The 12,549-nt window shown below is 41.8% G+C and overlaps 1 protein-coding gene and 1 long non-coding RNA gene across 17 annotated transcripts in view; one reads left to right on the plus strand and one right to left on the minus strand.

The window, feature by feature from the left end:
* LOC122883571 (protein kinase C-binding protein NELL1-like) overlaps nucleotides 1-12,549 on the plus strand; it is a 279,566-nt gene that overhangs the window by 232,602 nt on the left and 34,415 nt on the right. For 3 of the 5 annotated variants that reach the window (XM_044212754.1, XM_044212493.1, XM_044212666.1), the window contains 2 exons: nucleotides 3,500-3,676; nucleotides 4,087-4,311. In XM_044212754.1, coding sequence (XP_044068689.1) covers nucleotides 3,500-3,676; nucleotides 4,087-4,311 — 402 coding nt within the window. Of the gene's footprint in view, nucleotides 1-3,499; nucleotides 3,677-4,086; nucleotides 4,312-5,378; nucleotides 9,385-12,549 lie in introns of those variants that run through there. The other 2 variants (XM_044212837.1, XM_044212581.1) reach the window with 1 other exon arrangement.
* LOC122883889 overlaps nucleotides 1-12,549 on the minus strand; it is a 90,240-nt gene that overhangs the window by 29,222 nt on the left and 48,469 nt on the right. For 3 of the 12 annotated variants that reach the window (XR_006379818.1, XR_006379762.1, XR_006379773.1), the window contains one exon: nucleotides 1,754-1,857. The exons of 3 other annotated variants lie outside the window; for them this stretch is intronic. This is a non-coding gene — a long non-coding RNA (uncharacterized LOC122883889). Of the gene's footprint in view, nucleotides 1-156; nucleotides 1,509-1,753; nucleotides 1,858-9,079; nucleotides 10,682-12,549 lie in introns of those variants that run through there. 6 more of the 12 variants (XR_006379775.1, XR_006379811.1, XR_006379765.1 and 3 more) reach the window with 5 other exon arrangements.

Raw genomic sequence — 12,549 nt, forward strand, 5'->3', positions numbered from 1 at the left:
ATACTGTATATCGTCAAGAAGAAGTACAGAGTATGTATTCATCAATGTTTAATTAATCTTTAATGTGACAATCTTCCTTTTTCTGCAAAGGAGGAAAATACAAATGTTTAACTGCCACCTTTCACGTCTACAAAGTGTGAGTGTTTGATACTCAACAGATTTTGGGTGGAGTATCACTTTCCAATCATCCAAGGACCCCCCAGGAAGGTGAAAGAGAAAAGACAGTAAGGAGGGACAAAACCACAGGGCAAGCACTAGTCATATGCAAGATATTTATCAAATCCCTTGACAGTCTCTGATTTTTACAGAAATCGTATCAATTTACTTCATTTTAACTGTATGGAATATATCTGATATTCCAGAGATCATCTAAACCACCCACGTTGTTAATAAACTGGAATTATTCCTTGTTTCATTAATGTCCATCTTTACCTAAACCTCTGCCACACAAGTAATTGACTGGAGTTGATTTAGCTAACATTTGTATGGATAGTTATGAAACACACAAAAATATCTGACTTTTCTGAGCGTTTTTACCTCAGGAGACCAAATTAAGCATCATACAGGGTCAACTCAAGGAAAAATCCCCTCAGTGCTCTCATCTGTTTGTCATTGGCCTGCATTACATTCTGACAAATATTTGTGGCAGCTTAACAACTCAATACTGTGCTCAGGAGTCAGAATGAGGTGGTGCAGTGTGGCAGCTGGAAAGTGAGATATTGATCAGATTTGTCTTTGGGAAGGTGAGGCTCAGTGAGTGAGATTAATACGAAACAGACTCAAAGGGTTATTTGGAATAAAATGACAGCTGAGAGCGGTGGTTCCAATGATTTCTCATCGGCTCATTAAATTCCAGATTTACCACCAAGACGTTTCACATGAACTACCCTGGTAAACACCAAGGAGAAAGGCAAATTCTATGATTCTTGTCTATCACGAGTTATGACATTTCAGTTCAACACGTTAGTAAATACATCCAATTCTCTGTCTTAACATAAAAACTGGAACAGCCTACATCTGGTGATTAACATCATGTTGCCAACATGCCGATTCAGTGACTGTCTCTACGAGATGCTTCCTCTGCAACAAGTTCATATGTCACATGAACTAAACTTTGGTTCAGTTCATGTGACATATTTAGAGACTGATGATCACCTGAACGTAAACACCCTGAGCTGCATCGCTCTCTGTCTTGGCTCCGTCATGCCGAGGTCTTGGATCAAATGTCCATTGGAAGTGTTTCAGAAGCAGAGCATCTTCATGCAGGCTGTCCTTCAGCAGCCACGTTTCCAATATAGCTTAGAGTTGTTTTGGTGACGTTTACAAGCATATTTAGGAAATGTTTGCAGCTCATTTATGATGTGTTAACAGATACTTTGTGGTTGAACTTTACCCATTTTATTCACTGTATGCAGAGCGCTATCTTCTCTTTATTTTGTATCTGTATTTCCTGAATAGTGTATATTAGCAGAAGGGAATCTGTAGCATTCCTTCTCATGCTTCACAGACTTCAGAGTGACATAAATAGAGAAAATTAGAGATAAATGAGAGAAAACAGCTTTGCTACAAGTTAATAACAAATGAAATGCAGCATTAAATAGTTATTTCATGTCAATTGTCAATGAATGTATGCATTTACAAATGTTCACAAGGGAATTTCACAAAGACAAAAGCTATACCGACAAAAATAGACCCAGCGCATTAAGTGGAGATAAAAGACAAGAGTGTGACACAAGTGAGCTGCTCTGCTCACATTTGGGGGTGTTCAGGATGCCTTCAGGATCTATTGCCCTGCTGGTTTTGGAGTCAGACGTGGGATGCCAGTGGCCTGGTGACTGTGCGGCAGCCTGAAAGTTACTGTGGTTTGTTAAAAAGGAGAGAGAAATGGAAGGTAATCAGGGTCAGAAAGCACAGACTCATAGTAAATGCACATGAAACTGTTGACCGCTTTATTGAATATGGGAGGAAGTTTGATTGGTTGGATATGTTTGAAATTTGTGAATGAGGGGCCTAAAGCCAGATAGGGCAAGTGAAGAAGTGCATGAAAGGAAGCTGACAGTGGGCAGAGCAGGAAGGAGTTTGTAGAAACTCACCAGCACATGACATCAAAGGTGGAAACTTCTATAAAGATTCTGTACACTCAACTTTCACCATTAATTTTTTAGGAAAATGAAAGGACAAATTAAATTGAAGTTAAATTAGATAATAGAGTTCTACAGAAGTGACTCAACAAAGACCAAAATGCTCTTAAATTAAATTACCTTCAGAAAAAAATACCCTGGAAAGGAATACCTCATCCTAGGACTCCATCCTAGAAAACAAGTCCTATTCAATACCTATTGAATAAAAAGTAAAGTCATCTGTAGTCATCATAAAGTTGTTGTCATCGAAGTTGACATAAAAAAGCAGTATAGTTCAGTACAGTTTCGGTTAGCACAACAGTGCAGCATTAGCATGCATGCCTGGTCTTATTCCTGGCATGAACATGAACAGTCTGCGTTCATGCGTCCTGCCAGCACAGTACAATTGGCACTAATTTCTCAGCAAGTCCAGGGGCCGTAACCATAAAGACCAAGGCCATTGGTATTGGTACCCTGGGACTCAGCAGTTACTGTAGCAGGACAATATGCATCGATAAAACATTGGCTCTGTATTGCCCTTTTAACGGTATGCGGAATGATTTTATGGCCCCCATACATTTTCTAACAGCCATTTTATGTAACATTTTTACATCTCCATTACACTGTCGTCCCCGGGCCAGACAGTGCTGGCTGTGGTGAGTAAAACAGACCATAAAGTTTTCTCCAGGTAGAGACAGAGAGCCAGGGACACAGCAAATGGGGAGGCCCCCCCCGAACCAGCAGATTCCTCAGCATTTGACGTTGCATTTCAGCCCAGACACCAAACTTCAAACACACTGTTCCTTCATTCACAGCTCTAATAAATTTCTGTTAGAAAATGGAGAATTGAGAGTTGTTACAACACATTACAATCCTCTGTAGGTATGATGGCCTTGAATAATCTGCCTGAATGACCCAGTGTGCAAAATTGTTAACTAGCTCTCCCTCAGATACACACCTTGATCATGCCCCTTGGAAGTCTTGGAATCCTGATGTACTGGTTTTTTTTAAACTGAGATTCAATATCTTTGCAATTGCACCACTTTCATAGCAAAAAATGTCAGGCATTCAGTGTTCTCTCCAGGATTGTATTCATTTCAGAGATGAAAAGGCCTTGAAACGAAATTCAGGGCATCAGGGAATCCTTAAAGCCTTCACTGTAACCAGACTGATGAAAGCTTTCAGTTTTAGCTGCTGTTGAACGCAGGCTGACCCACCTTTTCAATGATAAAGAAACTCAGGAACAGTACTTTACAGCCCAGGATATGAAGCGACATGTGAAGTCTTTGTTAGCACTATTTCTTTGAAGTCAGCTACATATGCCACTATCATGACCTAAGTCTGTTTGCCCCCTGACTGCTGTGACCTCTGTTGTGCAGGACGGGCAGACGTACTGCAGGAGGAGACCCTGTGACTGCGGAGACCCAGACGAGGATCTGTTCTGCTGTCCTGGCTGTGACAACAGGCCCAGCAGCCAGTGTCTGGACCAGAGTGGACGCACGCTCTACCGCAGCGGAGCATCCTGGCTGTATGGCTGCCAGCAATGTCGCTGCATGGTCCGTACACAGAAACACACACTCTCACATACACACATTCACACAGAAGCTACATGTGTTTTGCCAACAGAAATAAAAGCTGACCTTCATATTAAATCCCTGAGTGTTGTGAAACTGGTTTGTTAGAAGAAACAGATGACATCAAAAACACAGAATCTCCTCATCAACATGAAGCTCAGAGCTGGGTTTTGTTTAGTACCTGGCCCCGATCTGCTGCTCAGCAGTGTGTGTGTAAGTGGATGTGGAGGGCTAAGATAATTACCTCCTCTCTAATTAGAGAGGCAACAAATCAGCGTGTGAGCTGTAACTGCAGTTGCCAGATCAGCTGATTCACACACAAAACCAACACACAGCGACATTTGTGTTGCCTCCTTTTTTTTTTTTTTTTTTACCTCTCTCTGTCTCTGCAGGAGGGGGAGGTGGACTGCTGGCCTCTGGTTTGCCCCGTGTTGATGTGCGAGTACACGGCGGTGGCGGAGGGCGAGTGTTGCCCGCGCTGCGTCACAGACCCCTGCCTGGCCGACAACCTGTCGTATGACATCCGGCAGACGTGCCAGGACCCTGCAGGCGTCGTCCGCCTCAGCGGAGACACATGGCATATGCCCAACTCACCCTGTACTACCTGCAAGTGTAAGGTAGGCCAAAGCAACAACAACCACAATCAAGTTTGCTTTACTGTGCAGCATCCATGTTTGATTCAACACTGGTGTGGCCAATTCAGTACTCAACCAAAAAAATCACTTGGACAAACTTGATATTCTCAGAAATAGTTCATGCTCAGTTAGCCAGTTTTTGAGGTGCAATAGTGCTTTTATCCCATCTGCTGTTTGTCCATCCCTGCAACTAGAACACTAGATGTAAAAATATCTTGCTGTTACAGAAACTTGATTCAGTTCATGTTCATTTTTAAATTCCTCCATACCTTCACAATGTTACAGGTAATGGTAGGCATTACAGGCTACTGGGACTGAAGAAAATCCTTGGAGGTGGAAACTGTGGTATAGTGACTATTTTGAATATGTGCTGGAGGATATGCAACGCCTGCTTGTCTGTCTTCCAAGACACTTGGTCACTCACAATATCAGACATAGTTCAGCCAAACAACACACATAAAACGTATTTTTGAGGTACCGAGCCATGCAAATAAGGTTTTGAGATATTGCCCTCTGAAACCCTTTTCATAGGGACTGTTTTATAGTAGAAAGTAGTTCCAATGAAAAGTGTGACACTGTGACAGTGAGGTCTGTTGATTATCCAAAATAACTGGGACCTTGTCTGTGGAAAGACATATTGCTGTTCAATTTCTCAAATTTGTCACTGCTTGGAGCCACACATCCTAAATTCTGTTCACCTCCAATGTACTGGAGTGGCAGCATAAATCTCAGAGATGGATATTTCAAAACCATAGCAGACAATCCTGAAACTGAATGACTAGATACCACAAGTGGTAGGGGGAAAATACACTATGTTCTTTTGTAATTTGTGTGAACCGAGCCTTTAATGATATTGTAGACGACATGTTAACATCTCACGTTCCCTCTGTAGTAAGTCTATAATTTGAGTGATTTGGACCAGCCGGGCTCTGATTCATGCTATTACATGACATGACATGTCATTACATGTACAGCATATTATAATACACTACAGTATGTTTAATACTTTCTATATCTTCTTTCCTGTCTTTTCATGCTGTGTTGCTCAGAATGGGAATGTTTGCTGCTCGGTGGATCTCGACTGCCTTCAGAACAATTAAAGCTCTCCTCCTCCTGTCCTCCTTTCCTCACTGCTCCTCTCCTCCTTTCACTGCGGGACTGCCACGCCCCCCTCCTTCATCTTACGACTCTCCCCTTGGATTCATAAAACGCACACACGTGCATGCCAGCGTGTGCACAGAAAATACAAACACACACTGGACAGACTGGGGTGTTAAGGCTGTGCTTTTATGCCGTAACTCTGTCAACAAATAGTGAGTGAGTGTGTGTCTGTGTGTGTGGCTCAGGCGGAGACTAAGGCCATAGCCGCTCTCACCACAGTCACTGTGTTGTGTACGTGTCTTTGTGTTGTTTCCATTTCACCACATGTCTTGAGGAAACCTGTTTAGCATTACGTCTCGAACCCCCAACCAGAGACTAGCAGCTGAGTGTTATCAGTTGTCATTAAGAAAAGGATTCACAGCTGGACAGATGTTGAGGTGAGCTGTCTATGTTGCCTAAAGGTAGACTCACTATTGCTTGATCACACAGGAAGTCGTCATAAAACATATATTATTGTGGTAACCAAAAATAATCAAGTAACCGCGTCTGAAATCCCCTCCCTTCATTCCTTTCCAGTGTTTGAGTTGGGGGGGCATCTGACAATTTTTTTTTTAGAACTTTCTGAAACAGACAATCTGACAAGCACGCCCACTTCAAGCAGTGATTGGCCAGGTGTGTGGAGGTGAGATGAGAAAGCATGCAGGGTTTGAATCTCCATTTGTGCAATTCATTGTCTCTCACCCCTCTCTATGATGGCAGAGATGTTCCCAACAGCCGACACTTTTGCCATTAGAAGTAGTCGGACGACACTTTGTACAAAGTAGTTCATTTCATGTATACCCTGGCTTTCAGTCTTCAGGTCCTTTACATGAGCCACATCCTTCGGAGGATCCAGGCTCTGAATTAGGACATAGCTGTTGTCTGTCCTCAGCCTCAATGTCTCTTTTCTGATGAGGTTGACTGCCAGATAGCTACGTATAACAACAGTCATGATATCGAAAGCAGTGTGAAGGTGCACAGATGCCCGTAGGCCAGAACAAGCACCAGCCGTAGCTGTTGATTAAATCGGCAGAGCCCATGGTGGGTCGGACTTCTCTGGCGTCTCCCAGGGCTCCTCAGGTCTGAACCATATGGCGCACACAGAGAGTGGCAGAAAGACATAAAAAAAGACAAAGAGAGAGCGGTGATAATTAAAGCCCTGTCACGCAGGCCTGGATTTGAGTATGCCAGGAGGTCACCAAGTGTCGAATCTGTTTACAGATGGCCAGACTTATTAAGGCAGGAGAGTCTGGTGCTTTTCCTGCTACAGTTCACACATTAACAGCTCTGACGCTGCTCTGGTCTCCTGACCTGTCCTCTCCTCCACACCTCTCTCCATTATCCTCCAGCTCGTCTCGAGAGTGCTAATGTTTCCCTCAAGTGTCGTCGTTATCATTCTGTTTGTCCATCACTCTTTTTTTTTTCCACAGGAAGGGAGGGAATTTCTAACACAGTCTCAAAGTTTTGACTTTTAAATGCAAACTACGTGTTGTGGCCATGAATTATTCCTTGATAACAGCAGAAACCTGACATGCCAGGTGCACCTTTTGGTCAGTTTAAATAGTTATTCAGTAATAAAACTATTAATTTTGGGCAAGTAAAATAATTTCAGTAGAAGGATAACTGTTTCTTTTCAAAGCTGGTACCAATGGTCAAGGTCTACACTTTCTTCTTCCTCTTGCTTTTCTGCACACTGTCAGCGTAGTTGCAGATATCAGGACTCATTTTCCTCCTTCAGGAGAATTCATTTGCTGTCTCAGAATGAAAAATTGTTTCCAAAGATTGAGATACTCCTTCACAGTGAAAATGAAACTTTCATTTGGTTTTGCCAAAGTTCCTTTTTTGTGCAGAGAAGTAAATCCGAAAAATTCTGGTATTACCCATCAAGGTCAGGGTTAGCCTAGTGTAGACTGCACGACTTTTACTGTGATTTTCCTGTCCCAGACAAATTTTTGAGATCTGAGACAAAAACCGTCAAATCCATGCTCGTGCCCATCTCAACATGTAATTCACGTGGCTCAGAGACTCGTCTTGACTTTTTCCTGAACCATCCCACTCGCTACAACATACTTGTATAGCACCTTGGAGATAAGTCTGAGACGGGAGATGAACGGTATCCAATGAGAGCTTTTGAGAGTTTTTCCTTATCCAAATTGAGGGTCTAAGTATAGAGGGTGTCATATACTGCACAGATTGCAAAGCCCCTTGAGACAAATTTGTGATATATGGCTACTTAAATGAAAATTGATTTGACTTAACACGAGTGTAGAGTCGCTTCTTGCGTGTTATCGTTCAATATCATGATTGTTCTCTCCAGTCGAGGATCTCTCCAAAGGAATAATCTTGTCATCAGTAAACCTCAGCTGAGATCAGTTGTGTCATTTGTGCACCCACACGTCGATATGCCAACAGTCTGGGCCAAAAAAATGTCTTGTTTTAAGAGCAATACAGCAGAGATTTTGAAAGTTTTATTTTTGGAATTGGAACCGGCGTCAGTGGTGACCTTGGTCTTTGGAGTTGAAAGTAAATGTCTCCGCCATCTCCCTCCCGCTGACCTTCCTCTATTTAATGTCAAACTAGTTCTTGTCTGGTCGTGTTTCTGCTCCCTCACAGAAAGCGCAGGGAAAGTGCACAGAGCGCGCTGTTCCGCTTTTTCCTCCTCTGGAGGGGACAGCGGCGTGCAGCGAGGTGTGCCGCCACTGACCTCTCAGTCACAATGTCCTTGTCTTTCCCCCCCCCACCACATCTGTTTGCGTCTCACCTGAGCATTTCTCTGTGTACTCTCCTCCATTATCACAATGCCTCTTGTAAAACTGAAATTGTCAACTGTGCACAAAATACACATACAAAAGAAAAACAAGTGATAAATGGTATCTGTACCCATCAAAGTTTAACACAGCAATCGAAAGCAGACATTTGTACAAAAGATCACTGAAAACAAGGTTTTCAGATTGCTCTGTTGATTGATTCAATATGAAATATAATGACTACTGTAAAACACTATTTGCAAGTCTGTGTGTAAATGTTTTTACATACCGACGATATGATAAAATTATACAGTTTTTTAATAATCATTGTGTTCATGAATAATGTGTTAATTTTAGTGGACTACTTTCTTTATGTGGGATAGGCTCTGTTTTTCTGTAAATACAGTGTAAAGTGCAGGATTCTGTAAAGAGAGTAAGACTATGTGAATAATTCTCACTACAGCTTCTTAGTTTCTGAGCGTTGCAAGTCGAGTATGACAGAGAAGCAACATTTCTATTGTTTTTACTATTTCTTTATTTTTCTATTCTTGCCTTAACCCTTTTAGTATCTGCCATAGTTCAATGTCTTTTCACTGTTTTACAACATTATCGATTTGATTAGCCTGTGTGTATAGAAGCAGATTTTGGAAATCAGAATGAGCGTAGACCAGCATGTTCCAGGCGTCTTTGCAAACAGACGAGGAGCTTGGACAGACTATCCACTTCACACAACTTTTTTTTTCAACACATGTCTGTATGAACTGAAAAATCTCTACATGAGAACCAGACAAAATAGAACTATGTACACATGTATAAAAAAAAAAAAAAAAATCTAATGCTGAAAATGACAATGTTGTTCTTGATTCAGTTCCTACTAAAAAAAAAAAAAGCAAGCCATTGTTTTTCTCCTTTAATGTCTGACTTTTTAAAATAAGCAGTTTTGGACTTTCTAGATCCTGATGTGCTTGTTCATGTTTTTGATAGAGGACCACGGCAGAGGAATCCCCCCCAGGTCCGTTCATTGTTAATTCTCCCGCTCAGAGTGGCCAACCTAATTGTACTCAAAGGGTTAAGTGTCATTTGACTTGAAGACTGTGTCGTGATAACAGTTTGCTGTAAAAAAAAAAAAAAAATCTTCAGTTAATAAATATTTTAGTTGTTTACATTATTTGCTGAGAGTATTTGACTTCAAGGTGTGATGATGATTGTCAGTTGAACCACAGGGTCGCAGGTCAATGAGTCGTGCTTCCAGGGTAATGGAAAAAATTTCCGATAGATATATGGCACAATCATGGGAGAAGACCAAACGGCTCGCCATCACACCATCCACCGGCAGCTTAAGTGAAAGCAATGTTTCTGAGCCTCAGAAATGAAAGCCATTCCCAGCATCAGGATATAGGCCTGGAAAGGTCTTTCATGTTTTTATTTTTATCTGTAACATACTGATAAGTATATCCTTTTGAATGGTAAAATGGACTGTACTTGTATAGCGCCTTTCTAGGCTTCTGACTACTCAAAGGGCCTTGCATTACATATCACATTCACCCAATTTACACACTGATGGCACGTGCCAACTGCCAGTCCAAAGAAAAAAAACAAACAACTTATTCACACACCGAAGGCACAGCCCTCTGGAGCAACTTGGGGTATCTTGCCCAAGGACACTTTGACGCGTGGGCTGGGGGAAGCTGGGATTGAACCGCTGACCGTCCGATTAGTGGACGACCCACGCTACCTCTAAGCCACAGCCGCCCCGACAACTTTTGATGCATGATGGAGCACTGCTGTGCTGCCAACAGGAGTAGGTTCAACAATACTATTGAAGCTACATTGTCAAAAAAAGTGAAAGCTGCACAACTACATCAAAATAACTTATTTTCCCACAGAGTGTGATAACTACTAAAATGTTGAATAAACATCTGAAGTTTTAATAATGTTCTGCAATATGCAAAGCGAGAAAATGTTTTTTTCCAGTTAAAATAACATCTAAAGGTGGAAGTCTGATATCTACTACAGGTTTGTTGTTGAGATCAACAACTGATTCTCTGCAACGAATGTAGCACAAACACACTAGAGAATACACACTTTTAATATTATACAGGAACTATTATGTCATCAGTCCTAGTGCATTTCCATGAGCATCTGCTTGCCAAAGATCAGTATGAATGTCTTTGTCTTAGATGGTGAATTGAGATAGAGGGGGAAACGCTCTCCAGTGAGCAGCACTGGGGAGGGTTCAATCAATTAACCTGCTGTCAGTCAGCTGTAAAGCAAGTGCTCTGTTCTCTCCACTTTGTCTGTCCCGGTCATGGTAAGCGGTGGCCCTGTGCTCCCTGTCCATCCCGGCCCCTGCTCCCCTCGGCCAGGGTCGGCTCCACCCAAAGGTGCTTACCATTCATGGGCTGGAACCTTGGAGGTTGCCACGGAGGTGATGGAGTGACTCCCTCAGCAACAACTCTCATCTACTGTATAGATTCGGGCGGGGGGGAGAGGGGGATACAGATAGCATCCATGCATGAATGGACTTAACAGCACACAAATGAAAATTGCTTTTTCAATCAGCTCTAATTTAACTTTAAGAGATGTCTTACTCTCCCTGAATGATTTTTTTGGGGTTAGAGCAACAGAAAAGAGACAGCAGTTTGGCATCAGTTCAGCAAAACAGAAAGTAACTTCAGCAACCCACATCCCCACTCCTCCTCCATCAGCACCACCACTTCCTTCTCCTCCTGCCACCAGCCGTCAAATCGATCAATTTCTCCTCATTCTACTGGCATTTCTTGAAAACCCTGGGCAGCTGGATTGAAATGCAAGAGGCAACAAATACAAGTGGCCCACCTCAGGCTGAGAATTAATACATAAACTATGTGCATATTGCTCATGTTAATACAACGAGGATTAAGCTGCTTAAATGCCTTATCGACATCCTGACCAATCAATGGGTGTGTAATTAAAGAGTGTAGCTGAGCCAGTGACAAGGTGAGCCACACCGCCACTATTGACCTGCGGTCAGATGGGGCAGCTAACTGTTTATTTAACCCGGTGTCGTGGTGCACGCGTGTGTATTTATATGACCTGGTGACCCTCCCTGCTTGTCTATTTTGCTGATGTTAAGTTTGATTTGATTAAAATGCATTATTGTTGGATGTTACACCATATTTAAAGCATGGACGAAATCAATAACAATTACAAATATGAATTACCTTATTCCGTGTGCAAGCAACTGTGAAATTTGGAAAGCAGGTAGAGACACTAAAAGTAACAGGAATATTGTTTTCTGCTAATGGTAAAAGGGTAGTTAGCATAGCTAAAAGGCATTGTATTGATGTTCACATTGTGTTGTAGGAGAAGCCTGTACCAGCATATGAATGAATTGCCTACTTGGACCTTTATTCCACCACTGATGGAACTTTTCCCTCCTCTTTGTAAAGTGCAGATTTAGATCTAAAGAGGTAGTCTGAATATACCAATAGATGTGAAAATGTATGATTTCTTTTAAATACGAGTGGGCTGTTCACCATCCCCAAGTATGAATTTTTCATAGAGCTCCTAAAAGGATGAATAAGGTGGAGAAAGATGAGACGGAGCTGTGAGAGATCTAATAAAGATACACAGAGAACTGTAAAGCAGTGTGTGCATTAACATACTGTTTTGAAACACCCAAGTGAGGACGTTTGCTATATAGTTTACTTTTTCCAGTAGATAAATGGACAAATGTGTCACGTCATGTCTAGATATTTCCTGTTTGATGGCGAGTAATTATCACTGCGTTGTATATAGTACTTTTTTTAAAACCACTAACAAAGTGCTTTAAAGGCCATCATAAAGCAATTAAATTTTTTTTTTTAAAGTTTGTAAAACTGTAAAGAATAAAAAGTAGTGAAAATAGATTTTACTAAGAAAAAATACAGTGGTGCTCAGTCACCTTTTGAAATGAGACAGACTCTGGTTAAGAGGAGAATCACCTAAGGGTTAAGAGGTCTGAAATGTAGCCTGGAGCCAAGCCTTTAATCACAGAAAAGCATAAAAATGAGCTGATAGCCATAGCTAACATGTCTGCGATACAGTGTTGGCTATGTATATAACATGTTAGCAAACAGTTGCCTATTTACACATCCAGTACACAGACAGTGACATTAGCATTCATTTGGAGTTGTGTTTCTGTCCACCTGACAAATCTTAAGTCTCCCGCTTTCTCCTTTTCGCTCTTGTTGTCTCCAACTTCTGAAATAAATACAGTATCTGGCTCATTAGCTATTGGATCTTACACTTTCTTCTGGTTGCTAACTTTGTCTGTCTGCACTATTGCTCCACTATCACTGTCTCCACGTCC

The sequence above is a fragment of the Siniperca chuatsi genome, linkage group LG1 (assembly GCF_020085105.1).
Source record: "Siniperca chuatsi isolate FFG_IHB_CAS linkage group LG1, ASM2008510v1, whole genome shotgun sequence".
In the NCBI taxonomy this organism is placed as follows: domain Eukaryota; kingdom Metazoa; phylum Chordata; class Actinopteri; order Centrarchiformes; family Sinipercidae; genus Siniperca; species Siniperca chuatsi.